This window comes from Taudactylus pleione, unplaced genomic scaffold, assembly GCF_031769625.1.
Source record: "Taudactylus pleione unplaced genomic scaffold, aTauple2 ptg002044l, whole genome shotgun sequence".
Lineage (NCBI taxonomy): Eukaryota > Metazoa > Chordata > Amphibia > Anura > Myobatrachidae > Taudactylus > Taudactylus pleione.
Window position 1 is genome coordinate 150,020 of NW_028286439.1, and position 22,053 is coordinate 172,072.

Below are 22,053 nucleotides of genomic sequence, written 5' to 3' on the forward strand. Positions count from 1 at the left end.
ATTCCTCTATGTGGCAGTAATTCCTATTGCTGTATTATTACTATTGGTCAGGTCCGCAGATGATAGTACATATTCCTCTATGTGGCAGTAATTCCTATTGCTGTATTATTACTATTGGTCAGGTCCGCAGATGATAGTACATATTCCTCTATGTGGCAGTAATTCCTATTGCTGTGTTATTACTATTGGTCAGGTCCGCAGATGATAGTACATATTCCTCTATGTGGCAGTAATTCCTATTGCTGTATTATTACTATTGGTCAGGTCCGCAGATGATAGTACATATTCCTCTATGTGTCAGTAATTCCTATTGCTGTATTATTACTATTGGTCAGGTCCGCAGATGATAGTACATATTCCTCTATGGGGCAGTAATTCCTATTGCTGTATTATTACTATTGGTCAGGTCCGCAGATGATAGTACATATTCCTCTATGTGTCAGTAATTCCTATTGCTGTATTATTACTATTGGTCAGGTCCGCAGATGATCGTACATATTCCTCTATGTGGCAGTAATTCCTATTGCTGTATTATTACTATTGGTCAGGTCCGCAGATGATAGTACATATTCCTCTATGTGGCAGTAATTCCTATTGCTGTATTATTACTATTGGTCAGGTCCGCAGATGATCGTACATATTCCTCTATGTGGCAGTAATTCCTATTGCTGTATTATTACTATTGGTCAGGTCCGCAGATGATAGTACATATTCCTCTATGTGTCAGTAATTCCTATTGCTGTGTTATTACTATTGGTCAGGTCCACAGATGATAGTACATATTCCTCTATGTGTCAGTAATTCCTATTGCTGTGTTATTACTATTGGTCAGGTCCACAGATGATAGTACATATTCCTCTATGTGGCAGTAATTCCTATTGCTGTATTATTACTATTGGTCAGGTCCGCAGATGATAGTACATATTCCTCTATGGGGCAGTAATTCCTATTGCTGTATTATTACTATTGGTCAGGTCCGCAGATGATAGTACATATTCCTCTATGGGGCAGTAATTCCTATTGCTGTATTATTACTATTGGTCAGGTCCGCAGATGATAGTACATATTCCTCTATGTGGCAGTAATTCCTATTGCTGTATTATTACTATTGGTCAGGTCCGCAGATGATAGTACATATTCCTCTATGTGGCAGTAATTCCTATTGCTGTATTATTACTATTGGTCAGGTCCGCAGATGATGGTACATATTCCTCTATGGGGCAGTAATTCCTATTGCTGTATTATTACTATTGGTCAGGTCCGCAGATGATGGTACATATTCCTCTATGGGGCAGTAATTCCTATTGCTGTATTATTACTATTGGTCAGGTCCGCAGATGATAGTACATATTCCTCTATGTGGCAGTAATTCCTATTGCTGTATTATTACTATTGGTCAGGTCCGCAGATGATAGTACATATTCCTCTATGTGGCAGTAATTCCTATTGCTGTATTATTACTATTGGTCAGGTCCGCAGATGATGGTACATATTCCTCTATGTGGCAGTAATTCCTATTGCTGTATTATTACTATTGGTCAGGTCCGCAGATGATGGTACATATTCCTCTATGGGGCAGAGCTGTTGCAGTTTTGTGTTAGGAGCAGGGAGTCAGGTCCGCGCTGAGCTTATCCATTACCTTACATACAGTATCCAGGTATTATAGTGTCTGTGTATCCATGGGATAATCTACCACCTACTGTACATTATAAGGATATTATATCTCATGGAGGACTCCAGTGACCATATAAATGTAAGATTCTGAAATGGTTTTATATTGGTGACGGATCTGCAATATGACTTATAATATCCTTATAGTCTACAGAAGGGACACGTTATTCCTTATAGTACATGTGTATTATATTTGTATTACTGCTATCGTTATAATACGCGAGGAAATCCCCGCTGGTTCCCAGCCATGGCTTTCCCACAGCATTCAGGGTTCTTCCACACACTCCACCAGCTCTTCAGTGAATCCCCCTCTCCATTAGCGAATCCCCCTCCCCATTATTGCTGCTCATCTCTTACTGACTTTCCTACGTCCTAGCCAATCATTCTGGTTGTAGGGAGAACACAGGGACCTCATGCAGGCCAGGGGCCACGTTTTACTCTAACACCACCTCACTTAGATAAAACAAGAAGTTGGGACTGGGCCTGTAACCGAAAAGCGCAATAAGTAAGGGGCTGTAATGCATTATTGCTAAATTGTCCCCTCCATGTTCTCCAAGTGTATTAATACGTTACCCTAGCTGAGAGCTTATAGGTCCCGTCTAGTACGAGACCCTAACTCCCCCCCCCCCTCCCACACACTAATTCCCCCCCTCCCACACCCTAATTCCCCGTCTGACACTCTAATTTCTCTCCTGTTCAAGATAACGAAACGGCAAAACCCCAAATTATTTGGAAGAAAAACCAGAAACCCTGGCATGTAAGAGACACAAGGTACTGACACTTATTTCATTACTCTCAGATCATTCAGCTAATTGAAGGACAGGCTTCGGCCTATGTGTTTGCCAGCCCCGGCTGTAAGAAGTGGGACACGTGCGCACCGGAGGCGATCCTGCACGCTGTGGGAGGTAAGATGTGACCGCCATGTTTCTCCTTATCCGTCCTGCCGCTCATGCTTGCGTCATTTTATCATTGATCATCCATATCTACGGGCTTCCAGGTCACTCACTATTAGGACCTGCAGATATCATTGTCACCAGGACCTCAGGTCCCACCTTCTGGAGGTCACCATGGTGCAGCCATCTTCACATCCGTCGCGCCCTGAGGTCTGGTTTAGTTGCGTAAACCGAGTGTTTGGTGCGATCGCTAAAAGCTTTTCTCCTAAGCACTGGAAAGCGATGTTCTCCGAGGCTTGTATGTGCTGGGTAACGTCCTCTTCCTGACGGCGTCACCCATAGAAGCCTACGGGCTTTTCTCTGCAGAGTGCTGTACGAGGGATCCTGTGGGATCCCGCCAAACACCCCCCGCAGCGCGTGCGTCCTTCTGCGCATGCCATATGTCATCGACCCGGAAGTCCATCTATCGGAAAGGGGTGCTCTTACCGACAGAGTGGTCCTTTGCAGGGATCGTCATGCATACCGGCGTTACCAGTGGCGGCATGCATGCGTTGACCGGCGGAATGCATCGTGAGTGCGATGCGTCGTGTATCTCGCCCATTGTGTGGCCAGCTGTAAGGAAGCCGCCGCTGCACTGCCCATACAATTAGCACTTACAGCAGGCGATCTGATCACCGGCAGCTCTACTGCAATGACCGCTGTGTCACCAGGGGGTGGAGCTATACAGGGATGGGGCGGAGCTACACAGCGCTCTGTAAGCATGGTGGCCAAGTACAGTACTGCAGTGCTCCGAGCTTTGGTGACCTCCTCTGTGTCACCATGGGGGCGGAGCTATACAGGGATGAGGGCGGAGCTACACAGCGCTCTGTAAGCATGGTGGCCCAAGTACAGTACTGCAGTGCTCCGAGCTTTGGTGACCTCCTCTGTCACCATGGGGGCGGAGCTATACAGGGATGTGGGCGGAGCTACACAGCGCTCTGTAAGCATGGTGGCCAAGTACAGTACTGCAGTGCTCCGAGCTTTGGTGACCACCTCTGTGTCACCATGGGGGCGGAGCTATACAGGGATGAGGGCGGAGCTACACAGCGCTCTGTAAGCATGGTGGCCCAAGTACAGTACTGCAGTGCTCCGAGCTTTGGTGACCTCCTCTGTGTCACCATGGGGGCGGAGCTATACAGGGATGGGGCGGAGCTACACAGCGCTCTGTAAGCATGGTGGCCAAGTACAGTACTGCAATGCTCCGAGCTTTGGTGACCACCTCTGTGTCACCAGGGGGGCAGAGCTACAAAGGGATGGGGGCGGAGCTACACAGTGCTCTGTAAGCATGGTGGCCAAGTACAGTACTGCAATGCTCCGAGCTTTGGTGACCACCTCTGTGTCACCAGGGGGGCAGAGCTACAAAGGGATGGGGGCGGAGCTACACAGCGCTCTGTAAGCTTGGTGGCCAAGTACAGTACTGCAGTGCTCCGAGCTTTGGTGACCTCCTCTGTGCCACCAGGGGGGCGGAGCTATACAGCGCTCTGTAAGCATGGTGGCCAAGTAGAGTACTGCAGTGCTCCGAGCTTTGGTGACCTCCTCTGTGCCACCAGGGGGGCGGAGCTATACAGCGCTCTGTAAGCATGGTGGCCAAGTACAGTACTGCAGTGCTCCGAACTTTGGTGACCTCCTCTCTGTCACCATGGGGGCGGACCTATACAGGGATGAGGGTGGAGCTACAGTGTTCTGTAAGCAAAGATACGTTTTGCTTCCCCACGGTGGCCCAAGTACAGTACTGCGTAAATATGTATGTACATAACGTACCCCCACGTGTCATTACCGACCACTAGATTACACACATTACTTTTCAGCTATATCCTCAAACATGGGTTCTGTATGCTATAAGGCCCACGTCAGTCGCTGCCTTTGCCAAAATAACTTAAATACTGTCTCACTCTTCATATAATGTGCTAAAGTGATGTACTCTGTGCCCTGTATTCCACTATATACACCTCCAGGAGGGGGCAGCCATTTCGGCACAGTAGGGGGAGTGATGGTGTGCGGGGGTGTGCTGGCATGATCGTGTCATCCAGGCCACGCCTCCCGCTATACAATGTTGATATTAACAGCTTTGTAAAGCGGTGGGTGGGACTACGATGTAACCACACCCATTAAGCATAGGTGCCTACCAAGCCATTCCTCTGGTGGACCCTTCATGCGCCAGTCCGGCACTGGGTGGGTGAGTGACTGTGCTGGAGGACTAATAACCAGCTGTACGATGTAACATGTGACTGGTCCTCCTGCTCACACATTCCTGCACCTGCACCACCAAATTTGTGCTGTATGAGCAGCAGAGCCCCCCCGGGAAGATTGCGGCTGTAACCGCCATTGGTTCTCTCTGTATAGTGGTTGTGCAGCTTCATAAAGAGAAGAGAAATGATCTGCTGTAAAGATGCCACGTAAGGCAGAGGTTCCCACACTCCGCCATTCCCACACTCCGCCATTCCCACACTCCGCTATTCCCAGACTCCGCCATTCCCACACTCCGCTATTCAATATAAATTAATCCAATACGTAGTGTACATTAAAATAACTGAATCGGTATGTAATGCCGCTGGATCCCGACTGGGGCTGGTTTAGTACCATAATCCCCCATTAGTGGTGCCTAACCTCCCCCCGGTGATGCCTAACCCTAACCCCACCTTCCCGCACCCTAAACCTAACCCTCCCGTGGGGGTGCCTAGCCATAACCTGCCCCCCTTCTCCTAGCCTGACCCTAAGCCTCCCCAGGGGGTGCCTAACCCTCACTGCCCCCCCCCTATCGGCTAACAATCCCTGCTTACCTTCCTTCGGGATGGTGGGCATCAGAATTTTGGCATCTGGCTAAAGATAGGCGTTGGTATTTAGACGCCTAATTTTAGTACATTCGGGCTTCCAGCGCCGTGATTTCGACATCTGGCATTCCGGACGTCTGTAAATAAACTGCATCACAAAATAGCTACCACATATCTAAAGCTAATTACAAACTTGCTGTTGGGATGTCCCGTCCTGCGCAGTAACTGGCACCCGTCCTACCGTCGCGCGTTTCGCCTTTAAGGCTTGTTCTTAGAGGAAATGGCTCTTACAAGCGTAACTACGTATTGGATTACTTTAACCATCTGGGCTCAAGCATATCCTTAAAACCTGGACTGTAATGGCAGAGTTTGGGAACCTCTGACCTATGGGAAGGTTATTGCAGGAGGACTAATGGAAAGGCCATGAGAAAATAGTGGAAAGTTCATGCCAGAAAATATTCTAAACTATTAAATAAACTATAAACACTTGTATGTACTATGTGACTGTAATGTGGAACCTCCAGAGATGGAGAATAAGTCCTATAAAACAACATTTATTATACTGTACTGACATCAGACTTCAGTCCCTGTCACTGCCGACCATTGGCCACGTGTGTGTGTGTGTGTAAGGAGAACATTGGCCACGTGTGTGTGTGTATGGAGAACATTGGCCACGTGTGTGTGTGGAGAACATTGGCCACGTGTGTGTGTGTGTGGAGAACACTGACTACGTGTGTGTATGGAGAGCATTGGCCACGTGTGTGTGTGTGGAGAACACTGGCCACGTGTGTGTGTATAGAGAACATTGGCCACGTGTGTGTGTGTGGAGAACATTGGCCACGTGTGTGTGTATAGAGAACATTGGCCACGTGTGTGTGAATGGAGAACATTGGCCACGTGTGTGTGTGTGTATGGAGAACATTGGCCACGTGTGTGTATGGAGAACATTGGCCACGTGTGTGGAGAACATTGGCCACGTGTGTGTGTGTGTGTCTGTGTATGGAAAACATTGGCCACGTGTGTGTGTGTGTGGAGAACATTGGCCACGTGTGTGTGTATGGAGAACATTGGCCACGTGTGTGTGTATGGAGAACATTGGCCACGTGTGTGTGTGGAGAACATTGGCCACGTGTGTGTGTTTGTGTGTGTCTGTGTATGGAGAACATTGGCCACGTGTGTGTATGGAGAACATTGGCCACGTGTGTGTGTGGAGAACATTGGCCACGTGTGTGTGTGTGTGTGGAGAACATTTGCCACGTGTGTGTGTGTCTGTGTGTGGAGAACATTGGCCACGTGTGTGTGTGTGGAGAACATTGGCCACGTGTGTGTGTATGGAGAACATTGGCCACGTGTGTGTGTATGGAGAACATTGGCCACGTGTGTCTGTGTATGGAGAACATTGGCCACGTGTGTGTGTGTGGAGAACATTGGCCACGTGTGTGTGTGTGTGTGGAGAACATTGGCCACGTGTGTGTGTGTGTGTTTGGAGAACATTGGCCACGTGTGTCTGTGTATGGAGAACATTGGCCCTCATTCAGACCCACTCGCAAGCGGGCGCACGTACGTTAGGCGTACGTACAAAATTATTTAAATTCAATGGCTCGCTCGTATTTTCGTTCGCATCTAAAATTCCTCCCTAAACTCAGGCGACCCCTCCTCTAACTAACGAGCGTGGGAAATAGCGAGCGTACATCCCCGAAATGGCTTGAAGGGAACGCACGCACAAGTGAAACAGGAAGTGGCCTTGTCAGATGTCGATTACCTGCTCCTTTATTCTGCCTACCTCCCTCAATCGTATCATGCCAATCAATGTATCAATTAGCTTAATTTTTTTTTTTTTTCAACACAATGCAAGAAACTTTACTCTTGTCCGTATTTGTGTTTACCCGCAGAATACGTACGGATGGAACATTCGCTTTTATTGTTCAAAAAACATGTGAACCACAATTAAACAATTGTTCTATTGCTGTGGATCCCCGCATATTTCCCTGGGTTCATTTCTTTATTTAAATTTGCAAACGCATGTCACTGCATCAAGCCTATCCTAACTCTCCAGAGATTTCTGGCCCTGTTGAACACATGACTCATACACTAACCAATAAAATTGCTCCTGTTAATTTCCAAAATACATTAGCCAATCAGAAATTTGGGCCACACTTTATCAAAAATGTTTTGTATGAAAAACTCCATTGCCATCATGAGAGCCTCCGCATTCACCAGGCGCGAGCTGCTGGTGCTTACGGAGGTGATGGATAGGCGGATCACCAGCCAGCCTCCACCCATCACCAACCGGCAGAAGCGCTCCGCGTATGCGGAGGCACGGTCCCGCCTGCGGTCGTTGGGTTCACGCCGCAACATCGGGCAGCTGGAGCGCAGGTGGTCAGACCTGCAACGGCGAACGCCCCGCTTGCTGGCATGCTTTCGCATGCAGATCCTTGAAAGTAAGTGTTATGTATTGTGGTTTTCATGTTTGTGTTTGTGGGGCAAACTGCGTGTGCATGTTTTCCTGTCTGTCCTATTTATTATTTGTCCTCATATCTGCGTGTGCATGTTTTCCTGTCTGTCCTATTAATTATTTGTCCTCATATCTGCGTGTGCATGTTTTCCTGTCTGTCCTATTAATTATTTGTCCTCATATCTGCGTGTGCATGTTTTCCTGTCTGTCCTATTAATTATTTGTCCTCATATCTGCGTGTGCATGTTTTCCTGTCTGTCCTATTAATTATTTGTCCTCATATCTGCGTGTGCATGTTTTCCTGTCTGTCCTATTAATTATTTGTCCTCATATCAGCGTGTGCATGTTTTCCTGTCTGTCCTATTAATTATTTGTCCTCATATCAGCGTGTGCTTGTTTTCCCTCTATTTCTGTTTTTTTCATTCTACTCCTTTTTGCATGTTTTTTGTTGCTGGTTTTTTTTTTTTTTATTTGGGCCCCGGATTTTCCCAGAAACTAACCTCAATTTGTTTGACATATTTTGGGAGGACAGCCAAGACTACGCCGTCACCGTCCGGCCAGACGGCGTTCCCGGCCACTATCCCCAACCCCCAGCCAACACTCCACCCCAAATATTTCCCCTATACCCCACTCCTCCCCAGCCTTCCCAGACCCTCTCCCGGAACTGTCGGGCCTCCTTCCCCTCCGTCCCACTTCCCCCTCTCCTCCACCCACCCCTCTTCCAATTACCCCCTCCCCGGAGTCCATCATTACCCCTCCCCGTTCTTTGGGGAATGAAGGCTCCTCCGAGGAGGAACATGGAGGGACTTCCGGAGCTCCCGTTTTGGCTCCCGGTATGTTTTTCTTTCTCATTTTTTTTAACCACAAACTGTTTGTATGTAATCATGTGTCGTGCCTTTATTCGTGCTTGTTTGGTTTACTTTTGGTGATTTAGCAGTTTGCCTTTACCTCTTCCTGCTGATTTCAACATACACATATCACACCTGTGTGAATTTGTACATAGGCCTTGTATTTTTGGCAGCACCCCCTTTTTGTTTTGGTTTTTCTTTTTTCGGTTTAGGAGTGATTTCGTTGTGTTTTTGTTTTTTTAATGTGGATTCCCTATTGTTTTATTAATCCACACACTTTTCTCACCCACAGAGGAACAGAGGCGTCGACAAGAGGTGGACGATTGTGTTGGCCAGATGCGCCAACATGTCATTGGCATTCTTGTGGCCCTTGACCGGCTGTCTGGCATCCTTCGCCAGTAGTTTTTTTTGTTCTTTTTTCGTTTTGTAAATAAATTTTCTAGTTCTAATATACGTTCTGGCTCATTCTTTTTTTCAAAAACACAAATAGTTTTCCCTGACATAAGTAGACTGTTCCTGCAAGGATTTCCCTTTTTTAAAAGTTAGATTGTATTTTGTATTTGTATGTTAAACAGCCACAAGAAACACATAACAGTAACAATGTCATTTCTACTTCAGGGTCCATAGGGTATCCACAGGATACCTTGGGGTATAGGTGTGACGTCAGTCGCAGGGCACCAAAGAGTTAAGCTTTCAGCCTCCCAGGATGCACTAGGTCCCCCTCCTATACCCCGCCCCCGGGCCAAGGCACCTCAGTTTAGTTTGGTGCCCGGCCGGAGTCGGGTGCACCTGTTGGAGTGGGGGCTAGAAGAGCCCCTGAAGCTTTTTCTTCATGCAGCTGTGGCTGCACATCTGGATGAACAGCATGGACAGTCAGTCCTGACGTCCATGCTGTCTTCCCTACACCCCGCCGGTACCAGAACGCCGGTACTGATCCGGGGATGCTGGTGGGCGTCTGGGGTCACAGCTAGCGGTGACCCCAGATGCTCCGGACCATGGCCGGATTCAAGGGGGACAGAGGTAAGCAGCGGGGTCCCGCGGTGGGTCCCCGCTGATCACATGGTCCTAAGTCCCCAGGCAGGGGGCTCCCTGGGGACTGGCTGCAGCGTGGAGCCAGGCGACCAACCTGCGCTTCCACTACCCCCTGGGACAGCGGACCGCAGCAGAGCGGTAGCGCTGCGGCGTCCCAGGGGTTAAATGCATGCCAGGGGAGCGCGCCTTCCCTGTCTCACAGCCGGCGCCTCCCCCGCTGCACACAGCCCTCTCTGCACTGTGCTGACTGGTCCTGTGTCAGCGCTCCTCCCCCAGGCCAGCTTCTCTCTGCTCCTCGGCGGCCATCTTCTCTGCGACGCATGGTGAACGCTGCTGGAAGTCTGGAAGGAAGCATCGTGGTCTGGGTCCCCCCGCATACCTCTCCTCCGCTGTGGCTCAGGTCTGTGTATGCAGCGCTGTGTCCTACCAGGCCCTGTGTCTGTGTAGTTGAGTGATCAGCGCTGTTAGTGCAGGAATTGTTATTTCTCTGCATTGTATGTGACTGTGCTAGCGCTGCTGCCTGTAACTTTTCTTCTCTAAACTGTCAGCTTTATTACTGTCCCTGTTCTTTCTGCTAAAGCCCTTGCGGTGCGGTGCTGCAGGGTGGTCTCTCGCCTATTTAATACTTAATTGGTGAGAGAGGTCACATACATGGTGCCATCATGTCTGAAAGTGATTTTCCCCTCCGGCTACAGTGTACCACGTGCAAAGTACCGTTAGCGGAGGGGGAGGGTAGCGCGGAGGGCCTTTGCCGGCAGTGTTTGTCCATGGCGCGGCCTATTACGGTTACAGCACCGGTACAGGAGCCGCCCTGGGCTTGTTTCGCTCAGGCGTTAACAGCTTTAGTGGGCCAGTTAGCTCCGCAGCCCGCGTTTACTCCGATGGGTTTGTCCCAGCAGTCTGTGGTGTCATCACCCATGCAGGGGTTCCCACGACAATTGGTGGTACCCCACAGTCTCCCTATTTCCCCGCTCCCGGGTTCTCAGGAGCCAGCGTGGGTTAACTCCCTGACGAGTTCTGTACAGCACTTGTCGGATGTGTTGCAAGGGGAGTCTGTGATGCGGCCTCATAAAAGGCCGGTGGCGTCTCTGTCCGCTCCTTATGAGGATGACGAAGGGACGTCTGATGATGGGGAGATTCTGGATCCTTACGATCAGGAACCTTTCCATACTAAGGACGCTGATGCTAAGTCCAAAGTATATATTCCTGGACTTATTCGGGCGGTCCGCACAGCCTTGGTGATTGAGGACGAAGTTCCCCCAGCGGCTAAATCTAAGTATGCCTTTTTCAAAGATGTGAAGGGCGATGCCACAGTCTTTCCTCTTTCGGGTCAGTTGGTGGACCATTTAGAGGAGGCGTGGAAACAACCTGGCAAAAGATACCAGCCGCAGAGACGCCTGGCGGTGGCTTATCCGTTCGCGGATAATTATTTTGCTAAGTGTGAATCCCCTCCACAGGTGGATTCTCACGTGACCCGTCTTGTCCGTAGTGCCACATTGCCGATGCCATCCATGTCCTCCCTTAAGGATGCTACGGACCGCAAGGTAGAAATCTGCCTGAAGTCCGCTTATTCCCTTGCAGGGGGGGCAGCACGGCCGGCTATGCCCATTTGCTGGGTTGCCAGAGCGATGGAGCGCTGGGCGGATTCATTAGAGGCTTCTTTTGAATCCGACTGTCCGGCCGAACAGGCGGAGTTGATTGGCAATCTCCGTGATTCGGCCACCTACATCAACGAGGCGGCTCTAGACATTAGTACTCTGGTGTCTAGAATTTCTTCAGCAGCGGTAGCTGCTCGTCGCACCTTGTGGCTGCGATCCTGGAAGGCGGACGCAGATCCAAGAAAGGTCTGGAAGCGTTGCCGTTTACCGGAGAAGTTCTCTTCGGTCCGGATCTGGATAAGATTGTGGCCACGCTGGCGGCAGCCAAATCTGCTTGTCTCCCGTCGGCCGCTGCTCCTTCTGGTTCTGGACCTTCGTCCTTTCGGTCATCTAGGGCCCAGGGCAGGCCCAAACCACAGTCGATTCCTCGACAGGCTGGCCCTAAGAAATCGGTCAAGCCCCGGAAACAGGCATGGAGTACCAGACGTCCGGCCCCCAAGCCAGATGACAAGCCTGCGGCCTGACGGTCCGGGTCTCCCCTTGGGGGATCCCAGGGTGGGAGGCCGCCTGCTGCAGTTCTCCCGGTGTTGGTCGTTCACTACGACAGACATTTGGGTTCTGGAGGTCGTCTCTCACGGGTACGCCCTCTCCTTCCGGCACAGACCCCCGGCTCGATTCTTCACCACGGGTCTACCATCAGACCGGAACAAGGCTACGGAGCTGCGGAAGGTATTGCACACTATGCTCCAGGCTGGAGTTATAGTGCCTGTTCCATTCTCCCAGAGGGGCCAGGGTTTCTATTCAAATCCATTTTTGGTACAGAAACCCAATGGGTCATATCATCCGATTCTCAACCTCAAAGCACTCAACAAGTCTTTGCGGGTCCCGAAGTTTCGGATGGAGACCCTACGGTCCATCATTCTGGCGCTGGAACCTGGGGACTACATGGTGTCATTGGACATACAGGACGCTATGGCGGTCATGGCGGCTTCTCTGCGGCTGCAAGGAGTCCGCATGTTGCCGTACTTGGACGACCTGTTATTGGTGGCAGGATCTCCAGAGCTCCTGTTGCACCACTTGGACCTGACCATTGCACTGCTGCAACGGCACGGCTGGCTAATCAACTGGCAGAAGTCCACTCTAATCCCGTCTCGGAGGATTCTGCATCTTGGAGCCTTATTGGACTCGGGACAGCAAAGGATCTTCGTGACGGAGGACAAGATCTCTGCTTTACAGTCAAGGGTGCGCAGTTGTCTGCACAGCCGCCGGGTGTCCTTACACTCGGCGATGAGGTTACTGGGCTCCATGGTGTCGGTGTTCGACATGGTGGAATACGCCCAGTTTCACTCCAGACCTCTGCAGCACCTGATCCTGTCCAAGTGGAACGGGCTGCCTCAGTCTCTGAAGTTCCAGACGATTGTGCTCACCCCGGAGGTTCGCCTGTCCCTTGCGTGGTGGTTAAAGACGACCCACCTCAACAAGGGACGTCCGTTCTGGGTTCCAAATTGGGTCCTGTTGACAACGGACGCCAGTCTTCGGGGCTGGGGAGCAGTTTCGGGTCCACACTTGTTCCAGGGCAGGTGGACACCGACAGAAGCGGAGCTTCCAATAAATATCTTGGAACTCCGTGCGGTCTTCAATGCTCTCCTGCAGGCACAGCGGTTTCTCCAGGGTCACCCGGTGCAGGTCCAGTCGGACAATGCTACCACCGTGGCCTACATAAACAGGCAAGGAGGAACTCGCAGTCGGGCGGCTCTCGTAGAGGTCTCTCGGATCCTGGTTTGGGCGGAGCGCAATCTTCCGGCCATATCAGCGGTCTTCATCCCGGGAGTGCTAAATTGGGAGGCGGACTTTCTAAGTCGCCAGGACGTTCATCCAGGGGAATGGTCCCTGCACCCGGACGTTTTTCAACTACTGGTGGACAGGTGGGGTCTTCCAGAAATCGACCTCATGGCGTCCCGGCACAACAACAAGTTGCCGGTGTACGGGTCTCGCACAAGAGACGAAGGGGCGTCTCTGGTGGATGCTCTGTCCGTCCGGTGGATGTTCAGGTTCGCATACCTGTTCCCTCCGGTCTCCCTTCTTCCACAGGTAATCCGGAAATTCAAACAGGAAGGAGGGACGCTCCTGTTGATAGCTCCCGCGTGGCCCAGACGGCACTGGTTCTCAGACCTTCAGGGTCTGTCCGTGGACAGTCCTCAGCGGTTGCCGCTACGACCGGACCTTCTGTCTCGGGGTCCTTGTCTTCACCCGGACCTGACTCGGCTGTCTTTGGCGGCGTGGCTGTTGAGACGGCCATGCTGAGGTCCTGGGGGTTTTCCAGCTCTGTGGTGCGTACCATGTTACGAGCTCGGAAACCGTCTTCCGCGAGGATATACCATTGCGTGTGGCATACGTTCTTCCAGTGGTGTCGACCGAGAGGTTATGCACCGCGGGAGTTTCGTCTGTCTCGGATTCTCGCCTTCCTGCAAGCGGGACTAGATCATGGGCTTCGCCTTGCTTCTTTGAAGGTACAGGTTTCGGCCCTATCTGTCTGGTTTCACCGTAGGATTGCTACAATCCCGGATGTGCGCACCTTTATGCAAGGTGTTCTCCGTATTCAGCCGCCCTTTGTTCCACCTGTGGCGCCTTGGGATTTGGCTGTGGTCCTGAGGGCTCTCCAAGGACCGCCGTTTGAACCACTGGGCTCAGTGGATATTAAATGGCTAACAGCTAAGACTGTTTTCCTTCTGGCCGTTGCTTCAGCCAGACGTGTTTCTGAGTTAGGGGCTCTTTCTTGTAGACCCCCTTTCTTGGTTTTTCATGGGAACAGGGCAGTGCTCCGCACTCGGCCCGAGTTTCTTCCCAAAGTTGTTTCCCAGTTTCATGTTAACGAGGAAATAGTTGTTCCGGCCTTTAACTCACCGAGTCTTTCCGTGGGTGAGGCCTCTTTGGATGTTGTGCGGGCCTTAAGGACTTATGTTGACCGCACTTCTTTGTTTAGGAAGTCGGACGCTTTGTTGTCCTCTATGGCTTCTGTAAAAAGGGTTGGCCTGCTTCAAAGCAAACTTTGGCAGCCTGGATCCGTATGGCTATTTCTGAAGCTTATCTTCATGAAGGCCTACCGGTCCCTCCTTCTCTGAAGGCTCATTCCACTAGGTCTGTGGGTCCTTCGTGGGCAGCTCGACGTGGTGCCTCGGCAGTTCAGATCTGCAAGGCTGCTACGTGGTCTTCTGTCCATACCTTCGTGAGGTATTACAGGTTTGACACCTTCGCCTCTCAGGATGCTTCCTTCGGGCGGCGGATTCTCCTTTCTGCACAGGAGCGTCCCCACCCTTAAAGGATACTGCTTTGGGACATCCCCAAGGTATCCTGTGGATACCCTATGGACCCTGAAGTAGAAAATATGAGATATGGTAAGAACTTACCCTTGTTATCTCTATTTCTACGAAGTCCATAGGGTTCCACAGGACTCCCGCCCTGTCGCACCTGTGCTGCAGATGGGCTTTGCTCTGGTCACCGGTTTTCTGTCTCCCTCTGGTGAGAATGTGATTCTTGTATGTGTCCAGATCTTTGTTCTCTCTCTTCCTTCTCCTCCTCCGGCCTATGGCTTGGTAACTAACTGAGGTGCCTTGGCCCGGGGGCGGGGTATAGGAGGGGGACCTAGTGCATCCTGGGAGGCTGAAAGCTTAACTCTTTGGTGCCCTGCGACTGACGTCACACCTATACCCCAAGGTATCCTGTGGAACCCTATGGACTTCGTAGAAATAGAGATAACAAGGGTAAGTTCTTACCATATCTCATATTTTCCCTTTTTGGGTGTAGTGTCAATTAGATATTTCGCCATTTTACAGGTTCCTAGTTGGTGTGCAAGCTGCTTAGGCCAATCTTCAAAATCCAAAGGTTTGGACAGGCTTCCTTTTGGTGTGGGTTGGGAACCTGCAAACATATTTCAGTTTACATCAACTGGTGTCAGTACTGGATTACCCCTTAGTCAAATGTAAGGTGTGTTAACCTGGTTACACTTGCTGTTAACGTCCAAAAAAAGGAAGACCATTTCACTCTCCAAACATTTATTCACAACATAAATGAGAAATCAAAGTGGTCAGTCCCAAAACAAAAAAACAGTGATAATCTCAAATACAACACATACAAATAAAATATTTAATTAAAAAAAACAATCAAGAACTGGTTGACGAAGGACCATGCCAACATGATTCCACAAACATGGCGTTGCGATATGGGTTCCAGAATATATGGACAAAATCACTAGATCCAGGTTTGGTAAGGGTAGCAGGAAGTAGTGAGCGTTGGAGTGGCAAAGATTATGTGAACAAACAGAAGATGGTGAAAAAAAAAAAAATAAATTAGATGTTCGCAAACAAACACAAACACATTAGGTATAAACACTGTAGTTTGGGTCAAACTTACCTAAAAAATCTGGCCACCACATCATCGCGTATGGCCCCCCCACATACTGACCTCCGACCAACCTCGGGGGGGCCATCCTCAGGTAAGGCATCCTCTGGCTGCATTGGGACACCACTCCTTATGGCGATGTGAAATATCCCACACAGGACCACAATTTTCGACACCATATCCGGCAAATACATGAGCTCGCCACCAGAGCGGTGGAGGCATCTGAATCGGCCTTTTAAAAGGCCGATACAGCGCTCCACCACTTGCCTGGTGGCTGTAAGTGCGGAATTATACTCACTTTGTGGGCCTGGTGTGGGAGCCAAATAAGGAGTGAGCAGCCAGGACATGCAAGGGTATCCACTGTCTCCTGTGAAAAATAAGAGACAACATCAGGAACACTGTGTATCAAGCTTAACATTGTTATGTACTAAAGGTCTCCACTTACCCAGAAGCCACGCATCACCAGCTTGTAGGTTGGTTAATTTCTGCCATATCCCTGATTGCCGGATGACGAAGGAGTCATGTGCACTTCCTGGTAACTTAGCATTCAGGGACAGGATCTGGAGGGAGGCATCACATACCACCATTACATTCAGGGAGTGATAGTGTTTCCTGTTTCTAAATATTGCCTCCAGCCGTGCTGGAGGCTGAAGTGGTATGTGAGTACCATCCACAACCCCTATGATGTGTGGGAAGCCAGCTATTTGGTAAAAATTGGCCTTGGCCACACTAAGGGCACCCATATCCAAAGGCATTTGAATAAAATGATGGAGGTGCTTGAAAAGTGCCTCCATCACTGCCCTCAGGATCCGGGAAAAGGAGGATTGGGAGATGCCCGCCACTATTCCCACCGTTGTTTGAAACGATCCTGAGGCACAGAAATGTAACACCGCCATAAATTGCGTCAGTGGTGGTATTGCTGTTGGACTGTCAATTTGCCGCTCAAGATCACTTTCTATTAATGAGAGAGTGTCTATGATGATTTTGGGAGGTAGACGGTAGCGTCTTAAAACCTCATCATCGGGCATTCCAAAAAGGGTGACACGTGTTCGAAATATCTGGGGCCTTGCATGCCTAAGATGCCTACGCCTGGGATGAGATTGAGGTTGGTCGGCTTCCGGGAGCATGGCCAGAACAATCCGCCCCAGATCAACCTGAAATTCAAAAATTTCAAAGTAAGGCTTTTGACCCACCCCAAAACTATATTAAAACAACTTAGCTTGATGATACCATCCATTGCTGCTTACATGCCGGGGTATTGTCATGATACGTCCAAACTGAAAATAAACACCAAAATTACTTGACACATTTCACTCTGTGCATTTTTGTTGATACATTTTGTGCTAGACCAAAGTTCAAATATGCCAAACACCCATTTAGCAAAACCGCAAAGCGACATTTAACACAGTACATCAAAACGGGTCGAAATGTTGGCTCAAAAAGCGAAAGCTAAACCATCAAAAAGTTAGAATGATTATTAAGCTGTTTAAAATGCGCTAATTAGTTCGCTAATACAAGTCACAAGAGTAACTACTAAAAATGCGCTAATTAGTTCGCTAATACAAGTCACAAGAGTGACTACTAAAAATGTGCTAATTAGTTCGCTAATACAAGTCACAAGAGTAACTACTAAAAATGCGCTAATTAGTTCGCTAATACAAGTCACAAGAGTAACTACTAAAAATGCGCTAATTAGTTCGCTAATGCAAGATAAAAAATGGACTTACCAAGAGCAAATATCTAAGATGCAAAATCAAAAGGTCTTTGGGGTCGAAAATAAACAAAATCTAAAATAGAATAAATTAGGTATCCAAAAATTACAAAATATACGAAACACAATGAAACAACAATTGAACAAAAGTTAGACTTCACAAAACTTACCAAATCAACAAACGAGGTCCCAAAAATATAAACCAACAAAGATAACGGAAAAAAAAACGCAAATCTAACCAACAAACGAATCTCCAACCTCCAACTCCTTTCTACGCAATCAATAAACTCCAGCCAAGATAACCTCCAACAATCCAAAAACGCCACCTCGACTTGAGACACACCAAGCCATAAATAGTGTTTCGTTTCCCGCACAAATTAAGGAGGGATCATAGGGCCGCACAATCAATGATGCGGCCGCAAAATAAGGACGCATGTATAAATACGTCACGAAAACACATTCAAATTCTGGTGTATTTCTTGTTTGGACCTCAGACATGGCGACAGACCAGGGAAAAAATGCCCAAGAGTCAGGCGGTAAGTCTTTCATGCATTTTCTATCAACGATTAATTTGAAACATAAGATTAGGCAAGTTGTGATTTTGTGAATTCTGTAAATTTACACAAATAGGTGAGGAGGATGACATGGAAGAGGCTGCTGGGCCCAGTATTCCGGCCAAAGCGGGCAAAAAAAAAAGGCAGCCACATTTCACAAGAAAGGAGATGGAGGTTTTGATCCAGAAGTGTGTGGACATCCTGCCACAGGCAGACAGGAATATGAGTCTAAGCCAGAAGTGGAGAATGTGGGAAGAGGTAGCCGTTGCTGTCAATAGAGTGGGTGATTATGTCCGTCTAGCCCGGGATGTCAAACGGCGGTAAGTAAACCCTTGCCCACCCTAAAAACAAACCCCATTTTAAACCAAAGGATAATGGCTTCCATTTTTCCCCACAGATGGGGCGACTTCAAATATCGCCTAAAGCAAAAACTCGCGGACAGGGCTAGGAACGCAAGGGGGACAGGTGGGGGTCCCACCCCTGTGTCATTGGAGTTGACGGATTTAGAAGAGCTGGCACAGGGGTGTGTGCAGCCTGTGGAGGTGTTTGGCGTGTCCAACATGGATACGGACATGCCAGACTTTGCGGCTCCTCATGTTGGCCCAGGTAAGTATTGTGATGTCACCAACTCTGAAATGCTATTGTGCCAATATGTAGATTCTAATGTGACTCTTTTCTCATTTTTCCAACAGAGACACAGGCGGATGAGTCTGCTCCAGAGGGAAGCCTTGGCCGCAGAATTTCTGCTGGCTCTGCAGGGGAGGAACCAGTACATCCAGCTGAGGACCCTGCAGAAGCCAGTCTAGGGCGTGCCCCCTCGCAGGCAGTGGGCCTCCTCACAGAACTCAATTTAAAATCGGATTTCCATACGGAGATTCTGCAGAGGATGGACGCCAGTCTGATACGGGTGGCTGAGGCCCTGGAGCAAAATGCTGCGGCCAACGTGACCATTGGTCAGGCCCTGGCGGAAAATACCAGGGCCAACATCCGCATCGCCGATGCCCTGGAGCAGCTCGTTCGCCAGCACATGGTGGAGCCGACCTCCCTTCCTGCCGGAACATCAGGATCCTCCACCTCTGGCACAACATCAGCCAATCCTCCAAATGTGCCTAGCCCTGTGCCTAGTCCAGAGGCCACAACATCTGCCTCTGGACAGGCCAGCCCGATGGCATCCCGGACCCGGTCTGGCGCCCACCCTCCCCCATCCAAACGGACGAAAAAACGGTGACAGCAATGGCGACTTTTCCCACACTCCTTCTGTGCTTGGCTCATATTCCTTTCTGGTCAAAACTTCCCTCTCCTTTCTTGTGAAATGTTTTTAAGTTATTTTTGTACGTTTATGTTATCAGTTATTGATTATTTATTTTTGATAAAAAGTATCTTTGGCAGAAAAACAAAAATAAAATATTATGGCAATTGGTTTGTGTTTAAACAATAAATTTATGAAAAAAATCTGACATTGTATTGTGACATTATTGTACAAATGGGTTACATTTAATCCTGGCCCTAAAGGCAAAAAAGGACACCAAAAACCATTTCATTTGTATAAAAAAAAGACCTCTTGAAGGAACGTTTAAAAAATCACATAACGATGCAAATTCCACATAAAAAAAAAAAAGGGGAGCTAATTAAAACATGATGACATTATTGTCACAATAGGCCATAAACAACAAATTGAGGCCAAAAAAACCCCCCAAAAATGTACGCTAATTGATTGTGTAATCCTGACATTAGCAGGTATGATTTCCACCTGCGTACGGTTTTGTGCTATCCCAATAAACTGCTTTCCAAACACATACCAAGCCGGTATTCAATCCAACACTAATTGCTTTTGTGACCACCCGCGATTAATCGCTGCAACATCATGGAGTCCCGGGACGGAGGAGAAGGCCATCGCCAATGTGGTCGAGTAATCCAGACCCTAAACTGTGCGAGCATTTTGAAGGGAAAGAGGATCATCCAGTGACGTATGAGTCGGTCCGAACACATTTGACGTTCGCATCTGCTAATGTATGTACGCCCCAAAAACGCCTCGCCACGCCTGCGTTTTTCCATCTCCACCCCCGTCAACACCCAAAAACGCCCTGTTCTGTCAATCACATTTGACATGTCACTTCCTGTACGCTATTTTAGGAACGAGAGAAAAAAAGCTCGCAATCTGCCGTACGCACATGCGCAGTGTAACACCGACGCATGCGCGGTTAGTCAACATCGGAACGCAACGAGCGTACTGCTGTTTGCGAGTGGCTCTGAATGAGGGCCATTGGCTACGTGTGTGGAGAACATTGGCCACGTGTGTGTGTGTGTGGAGAACATTGGCCACGTGTGTGTGTGTGTGGAGAACATTGGCCACGTGTGTGTGTGTGTGTGTGTATGGAGAACATTGGCCACGTGTGTGTGTGTGTGTGGAGAACATTGGCCACGTGTGTGTGTGTGTGGAGAACACTGGCCACGTGTGTGTGTATGGAGAACATTGGCCACGTGTGTGTGTGGAGAACATTGGCCACGTGTGTGTGTGTGTGTGTGTGTGTGTGTGTGGAGAACATTGGCAGTACCTGCAGTCTACGCCTGGCATCACTCTGCACTGTAACATGCTAGTTTGTCCTTCATGCCAACGTACCTGTCCCTCCATAGCTCTCTTTGTGCTGTCATTTACCTGTAGTGTTCCCCTCTCTCTCCTAGGCAAGCTGACCGATATCCACGGAAACCCATTTCAGTATCACAAGGACGTAAAACACATGAACTCAGCTGGGGTTCTTGCGGCTCTGCGGAATTTCAACTACTACTCCTCCCGGGTCCCAGATTCCGTGAAACAAGCGCTGGTGCCCTAAGCTGGAAGGGTTCTCTATAGGCCTCATCGCAGCTGGAAGGGTTCTCTATAGGCCTCATCGCAGCCGGAAGATTGAAGGATTCTTTTATGGGCTGCATCACACCAGACATCCAGCAATGACAACCTCTGGTGTTAGTAAATTTGCACTGGAGGCACCACGAGGTCTCTGGCTTCACACCCTGAATGATTTTACATGTTCTACCCCTATATTACAGGAATAATTGTTTTATTATTACTAAGTTTTTTGTTTTGTTTTTTATCTTTTTCTTAAGGGACCAATCAACAAATGGTTAAAACCTGGTACGTCACTTGGTACATACTGTACGGTAGCGCTAAGACAAATGTGTAACGTTTTAAGTTCAGGATTCAATGTAATTGTTGAGGTTTCCCTTTGACTGTAATATTGTGTCCTGTCTGGAACTAAAATAATTTTTTCTCTTGTTAATTATCAAGTACTCGTAATATTTGTAATATTCCCATATAAGGATCCCAGGTGCACTTCAGACTATTAAACTAAACTTTTAAAGTAAATAAAGAAAAGAGGAGTTTTTATAAACCCGTTACAGACATACAGTAGGGTATATACTTAGTGACTACAGTATAAACAACAACACTTAGTGACTACAGTATATACACACTAACTACAGTATATACACACTAACTACAGTATATACACAACACTAAGTAACTACAGTATATACACAACACTTAGGACCTCATTCAGAGTCGGTCGAAGCGGCTACGCGAAAAGGGGCCGGATATGTTAATGATTCCCTCGCAAGTTGCGTCCCTAAGTTCGGATCGGCTGCTGGACGACCAAGGGGAGGAAGCGTCTGGAATACCAAAAAATACGCCCCCTTCTCGTACGCATTACACGTAATCTCCGGCCATATAAGGATTATTCGTGACCATCGAGAACCGTCGGAACTGGTCGTAGAGCTTAAGGTTGACCATACCCTCTCGTAAGCTCTACGATCATGTCAGTGTAAAAACCTCCCATGTCACATGTGCCATGACGCTACTTTGTTAATTATGCACTCCCATAAAACGCCGTTCGCATAATTTGGCACGCCTGCGTTCGGATCTCCACTCCCTCGTTTTCAAGCACCTTCCCCTGTTACCACCCACAAACGCCTCAATCTGTCACTCAAACTACCGACCTGGCTGTGTTCAAGGAGAGAGAAATTTCTGATTGTAGTGGCTAGTTTGCGCACGCGCATTGCGAACTTTACGCATGCGCAGTATAGCGAACA

At 48.8% G+C, this 22,053-nt stretch overlaps 1 protein-coding gene across 4 annotated transcripts in view; it reads left to right on the forward strand.

The window, feature by feature from the left end:
- The window catches only part of BPNT1 (3'(2'), 5'-bisphosphate nucleotidase 1), a 133,309-nt gene extending 111,982 nt beyond the window's left edge, over window positions 1–21,327 (forward strand). For all 4 annotated transcript variants that reach the window (XM_088465602.1, XM_088465600.1, XM_088465603.1 and 1 more), the window contains 2 exons: window positions 2,471–2,576; window positions 20,653–21,327. In XM_088465602.1, the coding sequence (XP_088321728.1) occupies window positions 2,471–2,576; window positions 20,653–20,801 (255 nt within the window). In that variant the 3' untranslated portion in view covers window positions 20,802–21,327. The remainder of the gene's footprint in view (window positions 1–2,470; window positions 2,577–20,652) is intronic.
- Window positions 21,328–22,053: the final 726 nt, after the last annotated feature.